The sequence below is a fragment of the Callorhinus ursinus genome, unplaced genomic scaffold, assembly GCF_003265705.2.
Source record: "Callorhinus ursinus isolate GAN/ISIS: 27379988/994484 unplaced genomic scaffold, GSC_fseal_2.0 scaffold1, whole genome shotgun sequence".
In the NCBI taxonomy this organism is placed as follows: Eukaryota; Metazoa; Chordata; class Mammalia; order Carnivora; family Otariidae; genus Callorhinus; species Callorhinus ursinus.
Genome location: NW_027397063.1, coordinates 62,447,097 through 62,467,308, shown reverse-complemented (window position 1 = coordinate 62,467,308; position 20,212 = coordinate 62,447,097). Strand labels below are relative to the sequence as shown.

Sequence of the window (20,212 nt, the reverse complement as noted above, 5' to 3'; positions counted from 1 at the left end):
TTATTTCTGTGAAAACGTAATCAAATTAAATATAATTAATTAAAACTACATGTATGATTTTAAGGGTCAGAGAAACATAAAGACACCCTGGGGATGTAATTAGCAAAATCCACTGAAGGAAACAGGACCCGTGGTCCTGTTTCTTCAACAAATAAATCGCAAGGAAAAGAGTATGAGAATCCATGTGAGGGAGCCTAAACATCAAAAGAGATTCAAGAGATACGGTAATCAACTATAATGTATGGACTTTATTCTGATCCTGATTTGAACAAATAAACTATTTTAAAAAAACCCCTATACTTCAATTCTTACCTAATGATACTCTAATTCCAAGGTGTAAAATCTTTTCATTCTAATACTTATTTTATGTTTATATATTTGATAAGTTTCAATTTTTGAATGGACTTAACCATTTTTTACTTCAAAGTCTGTGTATCTAATATAGCTAACAACCCTCCTCCTGTCCTACTAACAATAAATATATTTCTAGTATGAACATGCCTATAAATCAGCGCCTTTCTCTTCTATTGCTGGGAGTCATTCCAAAGCAGTGACATGAAAAAACAAACAAAAGGCCAAAACATCCACTTTTGGCAAAACTAAGAGATTAACATACTCCCCAGACTCCAAATTATGCATAAAAGCTGCCCCAATTAGTTTACAAAAGGCAGATCTACACAGGGGGCAACAAAAGAGACAAGAACCATAGCTTAGCTTTTTATTTTTCCAGAAGCAATCTTTTTATCTAGATGTGCTTCACAATTTTGAAATCCCATTTGAATCAGCCTTTTACCACAGTATAACGTCTTACCAGGAGGAGTAAAGCTCAGATATTTCTGCTTCACTGTGTTGGAGTCATAGAACTTTAAGACATCCAGCACAGCCTGAGGATTCTTCTTTTGCTCTAGTTTGGTGATATTGGAGGTCTGTAATAATCGTGCCCACTGTTCTGGCATGCCCTAACAAAAAGATATTCAGAAATTAGTTGTTTTAAGTTGTCCAATAAAACCAATTTCCAGAGGTTAATGACAAAACACATAAAAAACAAGCCAATCAATTGTAGCCTTGATTAAATTATAAATCGTCTTATTTTTCTAAATCTATTTTGCATAATTCTAACTAATGGGCTCAGCTCCCTAAGAAAAAGATACATCCAACCACAAACACTTTTTTTTTTTAAAGATTTTATTTATCTGACAGATAGAGAGACAGCGAGAGAGGGAACACAAGCAGGGGGAGTGGGAGAGGGAGAAGCAGGCTTCCCGCTGAGCAGGGAGCCCGATGGGGAGCTTGATCCCAGGACCTGGGATCATGACCTGAGCTGAAGGCAGACGCTTAACGACTGAGCCACCCAGGCGCCCCGAACCACAAACACTTTTATAAGAAGAGAAAAGCACTAAGAATCCACAGTTAACACGTGGATAGAAAAGTTAACTTGAAACTTAATAATGCAAAGAAAAGTTTGAATGCTGGTACATAAATGAGTCCCAACTGGGTAAACTTACAGTGAATTCTCCAGTAACCGCATCAAAGCCAACATGAATGGTGTGCTCAAAATCAGATGGAGGAGAAATTTCTGGCCGTTCCTTTTCTTTCTTCTTACTTCCTAGAGGGCATTAAAAAAAAAAAAGAATCAGCCTATTTAAACACGATTAATACAGGTACTCATAATCATGTTTCTCCAAAGAGCAGATTAGGAACAAAGTTATTCTAGAAGAGATCTCCCCTGAAGACACTGGCTGATAGGAAACTGGTAAAAGTAAAGTAACTCATTCTGTCTTCAAGCAGGGGTGGGAGCCACCGCAGCTGTGTCCTGATTAAAGAGGTACTCGGACTGACCGAACACCAGGCCTGAGTAAAAGAGCACAGGGCAGAAGAAACAGCCCTTTAGAGCACTGGTTCTCGAAAATAGAGGCCTACACTTCAGATATGGAGCAATTTGGAAAACAAAGTCTATCAAGTCCTATTTCCATTTGGCTCTACTCATCCCAAAAGAAAAATTTACCTTACTATGCCATGTAGACAGCACAGACTGCATAAAGGGAGAGTTTACAACGAGCACGCCACCTTTCTTGAGCAACTCTAGCCCTTCCTCTTTTTATCAAAGTTAATAACTGCTACATCTTAATGCTTCCCACTTTTTCCATGGTTCTACCAATTGTTTTTGCTACCTTTCCGACACACATCAATTGAAACACCTGCGTTCCTCCCCACACCACACCTCACCCCCGCCCGGCTCTCAGATGCCCTGCTCTGATCTGCAGCACTGCGCCTGGACTTCTGGCACAGGTGTTGTCCTAGGACGCTCCTTCACTTTTACCCTTACTAGAATCTGGACACTTTGTTCTCTTCTTTTTGGTTTACCCCCTTGATACTTCTTGACTATATATATTTAGTTAAAAATGCTTTCCCCCTCAGAACTTCTTCATTTCCAGTGTTGCTATTTAGAAGGCCAATGCCATTTTGAACTACTGTTGAAAATCAATTGTCCACATATGCCTGGGTCTATTTCTAGATACATAACTCTCTTGCAAAGATCTCTTTATCTTTATGCCAATACCAGCCTGCCTTCACAGTTGTACTTTAAAAATAAGCCTTGAGGGGCACCTGGGTGGCTCAGTCGTTAAGTGTCTGCCTTCGGCTCAGGTCATGTTCCCAGGGTCCTGGGATCAAGCCCCGTATTGGGCTCCCTGCTCTGCGGGAGGGCCTGCTTCTCCCTCTCCCTCTGCTGCTCCCCCTGCTTGTGCTGTCAAATAAATAAATAAAATCTTAAAAATAAATAAATTGGGAAGTATTCCTTTCAATTTTCTGCAAGATTATGTAGAACTGTTGATATTTCTTCCTTAAATGTAGAACCATATGGGTCTGACACTTTCTTTGTGGATGGTTAATTAACTACAAACTAAATCTTCCTAGAGATACAGTGTTTTCAGGGTACCTATTTCTTCTTGAATGAACTTTGAAAATTTGTCTTTCAAGAAATTTTTGCACTTTTAACATGTTGAATTTGTTACCTAATCTTTTTTTTTTAAGTTTTTTTTTTTAAGGCTTTATTTATTTGACAGAGAGAGAGAGAGCACAAGTAGGCAGAGCACAAGCAGAGGGAGAGGGAGAAGCAGGCCTCCCGCCGAGCAGGGACCCCAGTGCGGGGCTTGATCCCAGGACCCTGGGACCATGACCTGAGCCAAAGGCAGATGCTTAACCGATTGAGCCACCCAGGCGCCCCATGTTACCTAATCATTTTTAATATCTGTAAAAATGCCACCTCTTTCTCAATATTGGTAATTTGTGTCTCTCCCCCAACCCCCCCTTCAGTCTTATCTAGAGGTTTACCCATTTTATTGATATTCTCAATAAATCAGCTTATGGTTTCATTGATTTTTCTATTTTATTTTTTTAAAATTTTTTAAAAAGATTTTATTTATTTATTTGACAGAGACACAGTGAGAGAGGGAACACAAGCAGGGGAGTGGGAGAGGGAGAAACAGGCCTCCCAAGGAGCAGGGAGCCCGATGCGGGGCTCGATCCCAGGACCCTGGATCACAACCCGAGCCGAAGGCAGATGCTTGACCGACTGAGCCACCCAGGTGCCCCAATTTTTCTATTTTATTGATCTCCACTTTGAATTTTGTTTTTTCTTTTCTTCTACTACTTTGGCTCTTACTCATTCTTCCTTTCTAGTTTATTAAGATGGCTTTGCTTAAGTCATTGACTTAAAAATCTTCTCTTCTCATATGGGTGCTTAATACTATACATTTTCTTCTAAGTATTGCCTTAGCAGCATTTTCATTCTGTTTAACATACTTCCTAAGTATCCTTTTGATTTCTTCATTTATTTGGAAGTGGGTTTTTTTTTCCAAGTATTTCCAGAGATTTTTCTGTTATTGATTTCTAATTTAATTACATTGTGGTCATGGAAGATACTTTGTGTGATTTGAATCTTCCTACATTTATTAGGCTTTTAAAAATCTCCCTAGGGGGCGCCTGGGTGGCTCAGCCGTTAAGCGTCTGCCTTCGGCTCAGGTCATGATCCCAGGGTCCTGAGATCGAGCCCCGCATCGGGCTCCCTGCTCGGCGGGAAGCCTGCTTCTCCCTCTCCCACTCCCCTGCTTGTGTTCCCTCTCTCACTGTCTCTCTCTCTCTGTCAAATAAATATATAAATTTAAAAAAAATAAAAAAATAAAAATCTCCCTAGAATGTGATCTCAGTAACTGTTCTATGTTCACTTAGAAAGAATGTGTATTCTGCTAGATAAAATTTCTATAAATGTCAACTGGTCAAAGTTGATTGATAGTTTTAGCAATTTTCTACTTGCTCTACCAATTATTGAGAGAAGTATACTGGAATCTCCAACTATAACTGGAATTGTCTATTTCTCCTTAAAATTATATCTGTTTTTGCTTCATGTATTTCAAAGCTCTATTATTAAGTGCATAAATGTTTACTTCTATTATATACTCTTGATGAACTGACCTTAGAACTGACCTTATTACCATTATAAAAAAACCTATTCCCTATCCTTATCCCTTAAATATTTAGAGCAGTATTTTTTGCTCTAAAATCTACTTTATCTGATTTTAGCCAGTCCAGGTTTCTTTTCACTGTTAGCAAACTTGAAAAAAAAAATCCTTTTATTTTGACCTATTTTGTGGCTTATATATTTTTTAAGTGGACTTCTTGTGGACAGCATATAGTTAGTAATCTAATAACCTCTGCTTTTTTTTTTTTTAAGGTTTTGTTTATTTGACAAAGAGAGAGAGAGAGACAGCTGGAGAGGGAACACAAGCAGGGAAGTGGGAGAGGGAAGAGCAGGCTCCCGGTCTAGCAGAGAGCCCGATGTGGGGCTCGATCCTAGGACCTCAGGATCATGACGAAGGCAGATGCTTAACGACTGAGCCACCCAAGCGCCCCTAACCTCTGCTTTTTAATTGGGGTATCTAGATCAGTTACATTTAATGTGATTATTGATATAGTTGGGTTTACTTTTTCTTTTCTATCATCTATTTTTAAGTCTACAGTCTGTCTGTCTGTCTATCTATCTATCAATCTTTAAGTAGGCTCCACGCCCAGTGTGGAGCCCAATGCAGGGCTTGAACTCACAACCCTGAGATCAAGACCTGAGCTGAGATCAAGAGTCACTCAACCGATTGAGCCACCCAGGCACCCCAATATAGCTGGGTTTAAACCCACCATTCCATAATTTGTTTTCTCTATTCTTTGCTCTCTATTCTTTGTTTACATTTTCCTCTTTTTGATTTACTAAGTATTTTTTATAATTCCCTTTTATCTCCTTTGTTGTTTTTTTAAACAGTAACTCTTTAATAAAGTTCATCTGGGTTTTAGCATATATAGAGTTGTGCAACCATCACCATAATCTAACTGTGGACATTGTCATCATCCCTAAAAGAAACCTAGTACTCATTAGCAATCACTTCTCATTGTTCCCTCTCCTCCTCCGGAGCTCGAGGTAACCACTAATCTTTCTGTCACCACACATTTGCCTATTCTGGCCATTTCATATAAATAGGACCACACAATGTGCAGTCTTTTGTTAAATGGCTTTTTTTACTTAGTTTTTGAGGTTCATCTATGTGACAGAATGTATCAGGACTTCATTTCTTAAAAACTCAGTTATTTTTCAGAGACTTAGATAAAAAACATTTGCCATTTTCAGTGATTTTTCATTCCTTTATGCAGATTCACATTTCCATCTGACAACATTTTCCTTCTGCCTGAATGATCTGGTTTAATATTTCTTATAGGGCAGGCCTGCTGGTGATATATTCTTTCAGCCTTTATACATTAAAAAAAGTCTTTTGTTTCCCCTTCATTTTTGAAAGATATGTTCACAAGATACAGAATTCTAAGTTGACAGATTTTTTCTTTCTTTCAGTACTTTAAAGATGTTCCTTCTTTTCTTTTGAGATGCACTGTTACTTCCATGAAATCCACTGTCATATTTTGTTCCTCTATATGTAATGTGTCTTTTCTTTCTGGCAGCTTATTTTTTGGCTTACAACAATAAGTGGGTTTTTTTTGTTGTTGTTGTTTTTTAATAGACTTTATTTTTTAGAGCAGTTTTAGGTTCACAGAAAATTAAGCCAAAGGTCTAAAAGCTTTTAAAATTTTCTCTTTGGGGCACCTGGGTGGCTCAGTCATTAAGCGTCTGCCTTCGGCTCGGGTCATGATCCCAGGGTCCTGGGATCGAGTCCCACATAGGGCTCCCTGCTCAGCAGGGAGCCTGCTTCTCCCTCTGCTTGTGTTCCCCCTCTCTCTCTCTAGCAAATAAATAATAAAAAATATTTAAAAAATTTTTCTCTTTATCACTTTTTTTTTAAAGATTTTATTTATTTATTTGACAGACACAGCGAGAGCAGGAACACAAGCAGGGGGAGTGGGAGAGGGAGAAGCAGGCTTCCCGCTGGGCAGGGAGCCCGATGCGGGACTCGATCCCAGGATCCTGGGATCATGACCTGAGCCGAAGGCAGATGCTTAACGACTGAGCCACCCAGGCACCCTCTTTATCACTAGTTTTAAACAATTTGATTATGTGTTGTGGTGTAGTTTTCATCATATTTCTCGTGCTTGGAATTCACTGAACTTCTTGAATCTACGGGTTTATAGCTTTCATTAAATGTGTAAAGTTTTTAGCCACTTTTTAAAAACTTTTTTTTTTTAAATGGAGACTTCATTTACGCTTATATTAGCTCCGCATGCAGTTTGTCCCACAGCTATTCACTCTTGTTTCACTTTTTTTCTTCTAAGTTTCATTTTAGATGGTTTCTATTGCCATGGTCTTCAAATTCACTCATCTTTCCTTCTGAAATGCCTAATCTACTGTTAATCTGTCCATTGTATTTTCAATCTCTAGAATTTGATTTATTCTTTTTTCTATTTTCCATTGCTACCTCTAAATATGCCCAATCTTTCCTTTGGGTTTTCAACATATGGAATACAATTATTTCACCATTTTAATATCCTTGCCTATTAATTCATCATCTGTGTCATTTCTGGAGTGATTCCAATTGGTGGATTTTATTCATTATGGGTCTTTGCATGCCTGGAAAATACTGAATGGATGCCAGACATTGAAAATTTTTCCCTGGTAGGTGCTAGATATTTTTGTATTCCTATAAATACTGGTGAGCTTGTTATTCTTAGCTGTTTACTCATATAGGGGAGAAACAAATTTATAAACAGCGATCCTTTTAGGTATTAAAGTTTTGTTAGGCAAAATTGGAGCAACATTTAATCTAGAGCTAATTCTGCCCCATTACCGAGGCAAGACCTCTACTCAATGTTTCTTATTCTGACCGGTGGGAATAGGAAATATTCTAGGCCCTGTGTGAGCATCAAGGATAGTTTCCTCTCATTATTTCCAGCGGTTCCTTTTCCAGCTCTGGGTAGTTACTCTCACATACATGTGCTACTGAAGACTCAAGGGGGACTTCTACAGATCCTTCTCTCTCTCTCTCTGGTCTGTGTATAAAAACTAGCTGCCCTGACATCTCCCAACTCCCAGCTCTCTTTCTTAGCTCTAGAAGACCACCTAATTGTTCCTCCCCTTGCTGCAGCCTGACAACTCATTCCAGGCAGTAAGCTGGGTCAATTGTAGGAATCACCTCCATTGTTCTGCATCTCTCAATGACTGATTTCTTTTATTATCTGATGTACAACATCATGAAAACCATTATTTTGTGTGTTTTTTCCCAGTGTTTTAGTTCTTTCACATGGAGGGGTAAATCTGGTCCCTGTTACTCCATCTTGACTGGAAGTATAACCAGTTTTGCTGTCTTATCTGTGGTATTATGAAATTTCAGGATATGATTTGATATGGTCTTTATTCTTCCATTGAGCTGAGTACTCAGTGAGTCCCTTCCATCTGGAAATCATATTCTTCAGATCTGGGAAATTTTTTCTATTATTTCTTGGATTATTTTATTTGTTCACTATTAGATCAGTACATCGTATTATTTCCTCTCATATTTTCCATCTTTGTATTTTTGTCTAATAATCTGGGAGAATTTTCTTGACTGTCTTCTAATCTTCCACCTATTGATACCTTTTGTTTGCTTTGGTAATCTTAACTGTTCATTTCCCAAGAATTACTTCTCATTTTTTTCAGATCGTTTTTTCTCTGAGAATATTTTCCTTGTTTCATGGATGCCACTGATCTTCTCTTTGAAGATTATATAGTTTACTTGTGTGTATACGTTGGTTTTCTTCACCTCCGTTGTCTGTTTCTTCTATATTTCTTTTTTATCCCGTTGTTTTATCCTCTCTTATATTAAGGGTTTTTCTCAAATGTCTGGAAATCTTCTGCTGTCTACTCATACAACAAAGTATTAAAAAGTTAAATGGAAGATAAGTCAGTGTTTTCATTAAAGATGGGGGTGGGGGTGGGGTACCTCAAGTATTTTTTTCCAGGGCACTTGTTAATCCAGAGAAAAATCTTCCAATCTCTAGTCTGAGGGCTTTGAGTCAAGCTACAAGTATTCTGAAGCAGGGCAGAGAAAATAAATTTTACATGTTAACTTACTTTGAATCTGCCTTTCTTCCTTTTTTTTTTTTTAAGTTTCAGAGATAGAGTTTAGTGATTCATCAGTTGCATATAACACCCAGTGCTCATTATATCAAGTGCCCTCTTTAATGCCCATCACCCAGTTACCCCATTCCCCCACCCACCTCTCCTCCAGCAACCTTGTGTTTCCTATAGTTAAGGAATCTGCCTTTCTTATTCTTGTGCTATACCTTTCACTGACTCCTCTGACAAGAATGAGGGTTTAATTTCTCCTCGAATACACATAAACATCAGTTTGTTCTTTTGTTCTTTTTTTTTTTTAAGATTTTATTTATTTATTCATGAGAGACAGAGACAGAGAGAGAGAGAGGCAGAGGGAGAAGCAGGCTCCCAAGGAGCAGGGAGCCCGATGTGGGACCCGATCCCAGGAGTCTGGGATCATGACCTGAGCCGAAGGCAGACGCTTAACCATCTGAGCCACCCAGGCGCCCTGTTCTTTTGTTCTACTGGAGAATGGGATTTAAAACATTTCATTGGCTATATGGGGTAAAGAAGGGATCTTAAGGGGCCTCTGAAACTACCTACATAGATTTTCAATTAATTCCCTCCCTTTTTCAGCCTGTGTATTATAGCTCCCCACCCCACCCCACCACACACACACACACACACACACCATGTTGTATGTCTCTAAATCCTAAGCCTCTGAGATTTTTACAAGGAAACCAGTTCACTTCTCACAGACATTCCCACCTGTAAATGCTTAGGATAGGTCCTTGTCTGTTCAGTTTAGTCAGATACCACTTTTCCATCCTATCTTTCAAGTATGTATACTATGTCTCTTCCTCTATTCCTTTTGCCCTTGTGATATTAAAAAAATTTTTTTTAACTGTCATTTTACTTGGGTCTGGGGAGGGATAGCAAATAGAGGCATGTGGTCAATCTACTATATTGTCAATCTGCTTTGTTAACCAGAAAAGTCTTCTAATATAAACGAGCTAAAAGTCGTTGTTGATAGGTCTACGTATCTACAGTTGGAATGTCACTGTACACTATTTTTTGTTTACAAGATGCTACTGACCTAGCATTAGTGGGAAACATACTATTTCTTTTTTTTTTTTTGACTAGTGATGATAGATTTGTGCTCAAATGTCCATCTACTTTTTAGGTCTCTTTGACACCTATTTATTTACAAGAGATCTGACTATGGTAAGTGGGCAGGGCACATTAGGTGTGGCAAGGAGCAGAGCGAACTGTAACTATTAAGTCTAGTACAAATTTTGCTATCTCTACTGAAATGCACAGTTCCATCTATCACAAACAACCTCTCATTTTCAACTACACTGTGAGTATTCTGAGGTCATGCCCTCTACTTCTCTTTAGAAGTCCCTAGACTTCTAACTCTGTATCCTGCATATAGGAGGAAATATTTATTAACCAACTATAAACTAACAGTTTACTTTTTATATGGCTCTGAATTGATGACAGAAAAACAATTTCATGTACTATAAAAGTACTCGTTTCCTCTTCTTTTAAAAAATCTGTTCAGAACCCCACTTTTGATATGCATGTGGTTGGCAAAGATACTATTCTCTTAAATGACCCTGACTACAGATGACTGGTCCAAGGTAGGTATGAAATTCAAGCCAGGTTAGCCATTGTTCCCTGCACACTCCCAGCCAATAAGCTTGGGTCAGGAGTGAATACCTAAACTAAGCCAGACTTAACACCCTGAAAATCAGTCTCTCACTAGTGAATGAAGTTGTAAGAAATAAATGCCAAGAACTGTTGAGGGCTGTTTCCTAACACACAGGGAAAAAAACAGCCTGAAATTTAAAAAATAAAGCCAGGTAACATGGAAAAAGACAAGACATATAGCAAGATAATTCCTGGTTCCATCTGTGTCTAAGGCCCAGCCATATTTTTCAACTTGGGAATGTTGAGTTTAGAGACATATATTAAAGAAAGTTTCACATATATTAGGAGTACAGAATAAAAAGTTAAAGAAGTAAAAACAAGCAGAACTTGGGACATTTAAATACATTAGTCCACTATAAAGGAAATGACCCAATATCCTAAAAATCTATTTAATTTCATTTGTTTTTTATATAACACACACACATACATACAAATACTCCCTGTATTTTAGTTGTCTTAGGAAGGGAACGGGATATTTTAAAAAACATCTAAAACAAAAAGATAGTGAAGCGTGTCTCAAATCAAACAATCCGTGGGAAGGCTACTGTTACATAAAAAGAATCATTCCTTTATAACTCTGGAAACCAAGAACTAGAAGGACCGCCACGAACCGAAAACCCCACAATCATCTATCAACAGATGTCCACCAGGCAACTGGATCACTTGCTGGGAAATAATGAATCAGGGAAAGAAACTTCTTTCAATAAAACCCACAATTTGTTAGGGTAGGAGGGGGAAACAAGATTCTTAGAACCACTTTCCAACTTTATCAGACAATAAAACAAGCAGGCAGGCAGCAACTGTCCGCTAAGAGGTGGGGCCCCTATGTCATGTGTTATACAGAAGGTGCTTAGCAGGAATCCTAAGGATGTCACTGCCACATTTTTTAAGGCCACCACCTTTTAGGCTACATTGGAGCTAAAGTCTAAGGCTAAAAAAATCCCCATCTCTCTAAAAAGAAGACTCTTCTATTTCTACTCTAACAGAATCAGTGATTACCCCTTTGTTCTTTGACCCAGAACAGCTTCAAATTAGTAAACCTTTGTGTTTCGTCACAGAGAAGGGTATTCTCTAAAAAATAGGAAGATGGGTATGGGCTACTCTTATTAATCTTAGAATTCAATTTTTAGACCAGAAGGGATATTTACAGTTCCATCATCTTCCTCACTAACCAGAAGTGAAAGTGCATACAGACTGAATTAGAAAATTGCCTTGGTTAATAAGTACTATACCATTCAACGCTGACAGAATAGAGCTTTTTCAAAATAAGCCAAGACAGTGGCTCATTACCATTTTTATTAACAAAACTACTGTACTTGTTAAGCCATTTCTCACCTGGATTACTGCAAAATCCTAACTAGTTTCCAACTTCAGTCTTAGGCCTCCAACATACCTACTTTCTATATAGCTACTAGTCTCTCTTATTTAAGACAAAAATGTGTCCAGGTCCCTCCCCTATTTAAAATTCTGTAATGGTTCCCTAGGAAACAGGATAAAATCTGAGCTCTGTAGCATGGAATACAAGGCCCTTTATGACCTGCTCCCTGCCCACCTGTTCAGCTTCCTCTCCTGTCTGCAATTTCCTCCACACATCATGCTATTCTTTCCTCCTCTCTGCTTTCAAGTCACACTGGACTATACTCAGCCCCATAATGTGCTATGATCCCTCCTGGAGGTGGGCCACTGAAACTCTTTTCTAGGCATTTTAACTATTAAAATCCTCCTACCTATTTTCAGTTATTCATTCATTTTTTTTTTTTTAAGATTTTACTTATTTATTTGACAGAGAGAGACACAGCCAGAAAGGGAACAGAAGCAGGGGGAGTGGGAGAGGGAGAAGCAGGCTTCCCACGGAGCAAGGAGCCCGATGTGGGACTTGATCCCAGGACCCTGGGATCATGACCTGAGTCGAAGGCAGATGCTTAACGACTGAGCCACCCAGGCGCCCTTCAGTTACTCATTCTTTAGTCTTCAGCTCTACCGTCACTTCTTTAGGAAACCTTCCCAGAAAGGACAGACATCTTACACTATCCCTATTACCACTTTTCATAATTCATAATTTTATGCTGTACTTTTGGTGTTATGAGAGCAGGGACACCATCTGCTTTGTTTATCACTTTATCTCTGATCACACACAGGGTTCATATGATACATATGTATCAAAATGTGAAAAGATTTGTTCAATCAAGTTGTCATAAGACGTGTAATTTCTAATTTTCTTAACTCTTTCAGTGACACTGATTAACCAAAAATGAATAACGGAAGACAGTCCAGCTTTTCTTTCTTTTTTTTTTTCATGAAAACAGCTGTCTGTTAGTAAGGTCAGCAATAGGGATGTAAATTTGAGTAGCATAAAATGAGTATCCCTAGATCAGGCTTTATATTGGAGACAGCAAAAATCTTAGGGAAATTATGGTTTTTTTTAAAATAAAAATACAGTTATTCCCTTCTAGACTCCTGCTTCAAGATGATAGACTAAGGATACGCTGTAGCCCTCCCCCTTTATAACAAATCTATTTATCATGGAACAAAATGAATGAGGAATGCCTAAAGATGAAAAGAATTCAGATAAAACTACGGAGAGAAATAGCCGTTCAGAATGTAGGCAGGAGAATGCCAGTTCAGAAATGCTGGGGATGGTTAAGCAGGTAGATCTCTGTGTTCGTATAAGCATGAATATGAGTACACACACACAGGGCTCTCTCCTCCTCCTAATCATCAAAGTTTCAGGTCATAGTTTCATCGGAAATGTCAGCTTCCAGGAAGGAATAGTAAGTGTGGGAGGCTGGGTTGGAAAGGGAGGGAAGAGCCCCAGGGAATGAGAGGAATTAAGGAGCATCCAACCCTCTAAACATTTCATCTCTCTCTCTCCCTCCAACTAGGTTATAAAAAGTGACTGCAGATGCTCTACTCTCAACTACAAAGCTGAATGCAATTCTTCCCATCTTGCTCTACAAATTCAATGCAATTCTAATCAAAATATCAACAGTTTTTTTTTTTAAGATTTTATTTATTTATTTGACAGAGAGAGACACAGCGAGAGCAGGAACACAAGCAGGGGGAGTGGGAGAGGCAGAAGCAGGTCTCCTGCTGAGCAGGGAGCCTGATGTGGGTCTCGATCCCAGGACCCTGGAATCATGACCTGTGCCGAAGGCAGACGCTTAACGACTGAGCCATCCAGGAGCCCTCAACAGGTTTGTTTTTTTTTTTTTAAAGTATATGATAAACAAATTCTAAAATGTATAGAGAAGAGCCAAGGGCCAAAAGATCATAAAAAAGAACTTGGTAGGTTTGCTCTCTCAGGTATTAAAAAAAAAAAAGAATTAGAAGCTATAGTAATTAAGGCGGTACAGTATTAGCTCAGGGACAAATAGGCCAATACAATAAAGAGAACACAGAAACAGACCCTGGCATACGTGGAAACCTGACCGATAATGGCTTGTATTGCAGGTCAATGGGGAAATGATAAAAGATTCAATGAAAGGTCTGGGACACTGGTTTTTTTTAAAAAAGTGAATATGGATCTCTCTTTACAGAAACATAAAAAACAAATCCAGATAGTTCAAGGTTTAAACTGTAAAACTTTTAGGAAAACTAAGAAAGTATCTTTGACCCCTAGTTTGGCAAAGATTTCTTTTTCTTTCGTTCTTTCCTTTCCTTTCTTTCTCTCTCTTCCTTTCTTTCAAGATTTATTTATTTATTTGAAAGAGAGAGAGGGAGAGAGATAATCTTATGCAGACTGTGTGCGAAGCATGGAGCCTGGTATGGAGCTAGATCTCACAACCCTGAGATCACCACCTGAGCAGAAACCAAGGGTCTGACGCTTAATCAACTGTACCACCTAGGCACCCCTATAATAGAATTTTTTTAAGAGAAAAGAAAAATAGTTATTGAATAAGATAGGCAAAGGTTTTTTTTTTTTTTTTTTTTTTTTTTTTTTTAAGAGCCTGTAGGGGTGCCTGGGTGGCTTAGCTGGTTAGTGTTGGACTCTTGGTTTCAGCTCAAGTCATGATCTCAGGGTCGGGGGATTTAGTCCCACATGGGGCTCAGCGCTCCCTGCTCAGCATAGAGTCAGCTTGGGATTCTCTCCTTTTCCCTCTAAAATAAGTAAATTTATAAATAAATTAAAAAATAAAAATAAAGAGCCTGTAAAGTTTTAAGATTAACACTAAAAAGTTCTTAGATCTTGAATGTGATTAACGTAAGAAAACAAAAAGACTTCGGAAATCACCAAAACAAAATGTAAGAGATCTCAAGAGCTGATAAATGCAATCAGAACCATCCTAGGTACCTTCACCCTCCCTTTGTATGGGGGGACCTTGAGTTAGTAACAGCTGATGAGCAATTCTGGGGTGGGGCAAGGAAGGGAAAGTGGAGTTAAGAAAAGAAGGTAAAACTGTAAGATTCTCAAAATGATCAGAGAGATGGGTATGCTCTTTTGAATGTATGTAAATGCATGTTCAATCTGCTCATAAACTCTACCATCACCCATTTCATTTTGTGTGCTCTCTGCCCTTCCAAGGCTGTCCCTAAGTACATTTTATCCCACCCTGAGTATTCCCCTACACCCCCCTTTTTAAAGGTTTTATTGTTTTAAGTAATCTCTACATCCAACATGGGACTAAAACTCACAACCCCAAGATCAAGAGTCACATGCTCCACAGACTGAGCCAGCCAGGCACCCTTCCCCTACCTCACTTTGCATTCTGCTCTCTACAGGCAAGTCATTTCAACCCTGTCAGCAATTTCTTCTGGTACTAACCTGCATAAATTTGTTTTCTAACCACCATAATTATAAATACTGTGTTTACACTGACATTATTAGGTTTTCCTACTCTAAAAATACTGACTTACTACTATGGAAGATGCGCATTCAGTGCTCTCCCACACACACTTGTCCACTCTCTTCCCATACATACTTAAAAAACATACTTCCATGAGGGTTTTCAGTTATAACCACACTGAAATCTTAAAAGCAAAATTAGAAATAAGAGATATACAATAAAAGGAATAGGTTTCAACTGTCCCATGATGATATCCTGTCTGCAAATCTAAATTCTCAAAGATTTGATTCTTTATTAATATTAAATATATGACCTCATTCAAATTTTCACTGATTATGTATTCTTAACTCTCAAGTTAAATGTGTACTTATTATGATATATAAAGAACTATTCTTGCCACTTGCGTTTACTTCTCAATGTTAACCTAGCTATAAAAGTAGAAATATATCTTTATCTTCACTTAGAGCTATTACTGGCTATCAGAGCCATATTGTCATGCTTAATGTAATTAAATAAACTAATTCCTAATTATTATTATTATTTTTTAAAGATTTCATTTATTTATTTGACAGAGAGAGACACAGAGAGTGGGAACACAAGCAGGGGGAGTGGGAGAGGCAGAAGCAGGCCTCCCGCCGAGCAGGGAACCGATGCGGGGCTCGATCCCAGAACCCTGGGATCCTGACCTGAGCTGAAGGCAGATGCCTAAAGACTGAGCCACCCAGGTGCCCCTAATCCCTAATTCTTACTCTGGAATCCACTACTAGTCCATAATCCCTATCTAATTCTAAAGTCCGAAAAGCTCTGAAAACCACAAGTTTTTTTCCTTAGGTTTGGCACCAAAACAAATGCAGTGACTTCAACTTAGATGAAATGACTATTTAATGAACAAGACAGATCTCTTCACCAAAGTGTTATTCGGCCCCCAAAGGTCAATCTTACTGAGGCTGAGAAACCCTGGACTAGCTAATGTTTGCAAGAGACACATTAACGTATTGATCACTGAGTGCTGCCTCAGATGCTTCTGAGGGCATAACAGAATACATGATGAAAAGTGCTAAGTAGGGGCGCCTCGGTGGCTCAGTCGTTAAGCATCTGCCTTCAGCTCAGGTCAGGATACCAGGGTCCTGGGATCGAGCCCCACATCGGGCTCCCTGCTCGGCGGGAAGCCTGCTTCTCCCTCTCCCACTCCCCCTGCTTGTGTTCCCTCTCTCACTGTGTCTCTCTCTGTCAAATAAATAAATAAAATCTTAAAAAAAAAAAAAGTGCTAAGTATTACTACTACTGAAAAATCAGAAACTCTTAATTAGATCTTTCTCAAATATCCAAATCTCATTTATGTTGGGAAGCCATAAACTACGGCCCATTTCTCTTAGAAAATGAAGGAGAGGATTACAGAAATTCATTGGATATAACAAGTAGATAAGGAACAAATTTAAATTTAGTTTTATTCTTTCCTATCACAGGTTAATTAGCCTTTCTAATAGTGCCTATATAACACCATCAACAGTTTTCTTGGATCTGTTTATTGTTCTCACTATAAAAATCTCAACTGACTATATATTTCAATTAAAAAGACATCAAAATCAGTAACATAAAATAACTGAGACTCTTTACACGACAGTAGCTATTTACCTTTCTCTGTGCCTGAGAATATAGAGATGATTTTATTCCTGGGCTTTTTTTCCTCTGGAACAGAGGGCAATGGTTTCAAACTGTGATTGGCTGACAAAGGGTCTTTGCCTCCAGTGCTAAATATGGTACTGCTCATTCGCACGGGAGGCGCTGGAGGCTTGTCTTCCAGTTCTCCGTTATCAGACATGCTTTGAAATTATGATATGGCCTGAAATAGATAGGCAAAATCATACAGTTAATCACAAGGTAAAAAATAGTACAGACAAACACAAACAGTAATAATTATCCTCTTTCCAACTCTGAATTAAAAAGGTAATCCATTTAGAGTGAAATTTGCAAAATTTGTAAAACTCAATGAGTAAGAGATGAAATTGGTTATTACTATAGGTAATCTCCCCTAACAAAGTTGGTAAATGGTTAGCTGAGGGAATGTTTGAAAAGCCAAGTCAAGAGGACTATGGTAAGTTTTGGGAAAGCATGATGATACTAACATATCAAAAGACAATCGATTCTAAGAGTATATATTCCAAGGAAAAGACAGACAACATGGAGTCTTTAAAAAAAAAAAAATAACAGAGAATTCTGCAGAGGAAGACTATGTTCTGACCAATCAATCAAAAGATAGGTCTCTGATAGGTCCATATCTAGAGCAGAGATACACTTGCTATTAAATATATCAACCAACGCCACTCCCCATGAAGAATCTGACTCCATGATCACTAGCCTTGTGATTACAACTTAGCCTTCATATAAACTTTCCTAAAGGATGAGAATGTGCCACTGATGCAATATTTGGTTTCTAAGAAAATCTGACACTCTAACTACATGTTAGTCCCTTGCACGCTTTGCAGACAGGCCCACAGAACCTGACCCATCTGGGAACACTGACAAAAGTAAATCTAGAGTTTGGCGGAAAACCAGAGTGTGGCCAAATCCCAAGATTCTGTCATCCCGTGATGCCCTGTGCAGGCAGTCAAGTAACCCCTCTTAATCCACATGACTAATTCAGTGGAAATGTCAACCCTGTTTATACATATATTATTATTATATAAACCATATATATGGCCTTTAAAAACAGTAGATTATACACATTTAAAGTCAGCAGTAAAGGGAAGGGGATGCTTAACTTCCAGGTGAGTTTTTTTTTTTTTTAAGATTATTTATTTATTTGAAGGAGAGAGAGAGCACAAGCAGGCAGAGTAGCAGGGAGAGGGAGAAGCCAGATGAGATTACGAAACAACACATTTCCCCAGTAAACAAGATTTTGATTGGTAATTAGATCCTGATTTGATTATAGTTATTCAATGCATATAAGTGAACAAAACTTTGTATATGTACGATGAAAAGAATGCCAACTGTATTTAGAATAAATTAAAAATAAATTTTATTTTATTTTTTTATTTAGTTTGAATGTTAGTACCTGAAGAAAAGTAGGTATCATCTGAGGAGAATTGAGGAATGAAGAGATTATTGTACCTAATTCCACTTCAAATCTTATAGCTTTTGTTTCCCTTGATAAGAGTATGTGTCACTAGAACCACTGTGTATTTTATCTGCCATAATGACAGTTATTTTCCAGCTTACAAAAGAGGAAGGAGAGAGGGTAAGGGGGGAAAATAAACTTTTCTGGGGAGAGCTAGCTAGAGAAGAACTGGGAGAAGAGAGTAAAAAAAAAAATCTCTTATCGTGAGAAAGACTGCTTGAAGTGAAATTACTACTGGTAGTCAAAAGAAGAAACGGGGTGGAATATAAGAATGTGAGGCAGATGACATAGTCAGATGATTCTTCCAAACCAGGTGGTCACATCACGGGGGGTTGGTTTGTTTTGCTTTGGCGTGAGAAGCAACTGGTTGTTCTTAAGTGTGGGCTGTCAGGTGTGCATCACCAGAGAGGACTTATATACTGCTACAAATAGGAGAAAAATAAGGCTTAGTTAACAATATTTGGAAGATTACTTGAGAGCATGATAAATCAAGACAGATGTTTATTTCTTATGTGACCATTACATCAAGGCAAAACAGATTGCTCACTTTCATCTTAAATCACCAGTTACAACAGACAGCATGTTCAGATTTTGGTTACACTGTGAATGCTGCACCTCAGGGCTCCTTGAAGAAACAGCTGGTTCTAGGCCTTGGGACAGAGAAAATACAAGATGAGCCTAGAGTATCTTATATTGTCAGAAGGTAGGAAGTACTTAAAAAGGATAGGAACACACACAGGAAAGAGTTTTCTTTTTCCTTTTTAAGATTTTATTTGACAGAGAGGGAGCACAAGCAGGGGCAGCTGCAGAGGGAGAGGGAGAAGCAGGCTCCCCGCTGAGCAGGGGCCCAACGGAGGGCTCGATCCCAGGACCCTGGGATCATGACCTGAGCCAAAGGCAGACACTTAACTGACTGAGGCACCCAGGTACCCCAGGAAAGAGTTTTCAAAAGCCAATGCTGGAATGACTGGAGCAACAAATTAATAAAGTAGCATTATATTTAACCCAAAGTATAAAATAAATATACACAATTCATATCAATACAAGTAAATGAATAAATAAGGGGCACCTCGGTGGCTCAGTCAGTTAAGCATCTGACTCTTGATTTTGGCTCAGATCATGATCTCAGGGTCGTCAGATCAAGCCCTGTGTTGGGCTCCGCACTGAGCATGTAGACTGCTTAAGATTCTCTCTCTCCCTCTCCCTCTGCCTGCCCCCAAAATGAATAAAATGGTGGGGTGCCAAATCATCCTTACAAAACAATTCCAAATAATAAATGTAGACAAATCCTCTTCTAGGAGTCGGAATTTAACTTCCCTCCCCACTTGAGTGTAGGCTGGACCTAGTTCCAAAGCGTAGAGTATGGAAAGGGAAAAATAACTTCATGGCGGAAAAATGTGGCAAACACTGCAATAACCAAGTGATCAAGGTTAACATCTCCAGTAATAAGTTATGCTGACATCACTCACCACCTGATCTAATGTGATGAGAAACATACTTCACCTCTGTGGTATTCTTTCCCAAAATCCAAAACCGCAGTCTAATTATGGGAAAAACATCAGACAAACCCAAACTGAAGGACATTCTACAAAATTCCTGACCAATGCACCTTAAAGCTATCAAGGATGGGGGTGCCTGGGTGGCTCAGTTGGTTAAGCATCTGCCTTCGGCCCAGGTCATGATCCCAGGGTCCTGGGATCGAGCCCCACATCGGGCTCCCTGCTCAGCGAGCCTGCTTCTCCCTCCCCCTGCTTGTGCTCGCTCTGTCAAATAAATAAATAAAACCTTAAAAAAAAAAACTATCAAGGACATGAAAAACAAAGACTGAGAAACTGTCACAGAGCAGAGGAGTCTAAGAAGACATGACAATAGTATACTCTGGAACAAAAAAAGGACATAGTGGAAATACTGGTGAAATCCAATAAAATCTAGAATTTAGCTAACAGTAATGTACCAATGTTGGCGTCTTTGCTTTCACAGACATTTTAGGGTTTATGTTAACATTAGGAGAAGATAGGTGATAGGTATACAGGAAATCTATGATCTCTGCAACTTCTCTGTAAATCTAAAATTATTCCATGAAAAAGCCTATTT

The 20,212-nt window shown here is 38.7% G+C and overlaps 1 protein-coding gene across 2 annotated transcripts in view; it reads right to left on the bottom strand.

Moving 5' to 3' along the window:
* Window positions 1-20,212, bottom strand: part of PAK2 (p21 (RAC1) activated kinase 2) — a 90,816-nt gene that overhangs the window by 27,809 nt on the left and 42,795 nt on the right. Inside the window, exons 2-4 of one of the 2 annotated variants that reach the window (XM_025876204.2) lie at window positions 16,636-16,843; window positions 1,506-1,606; window positions 812-959 (exon numbers count right to left, since the gene is read on the bottom strand). In XM_025876204.2, the coding sequence (XP_025731989.1) occupies window positions 812-959; window positions 1,506-1,606; window positions 16,636-16,822 (436 nt within the window). In that variant the 5' untranslated portion in view covers window positions 16,823-16,843. Of the gene's footprint in view, window positions 1-811; window positions 960-1,505; window positions 1,607-11,551; window positions 11,658-16,635; window positions 16,844-20,212 lie in introns of those variants that run through there. The other variant, XM_025876211.2, reaches the window with a different exon arrangement.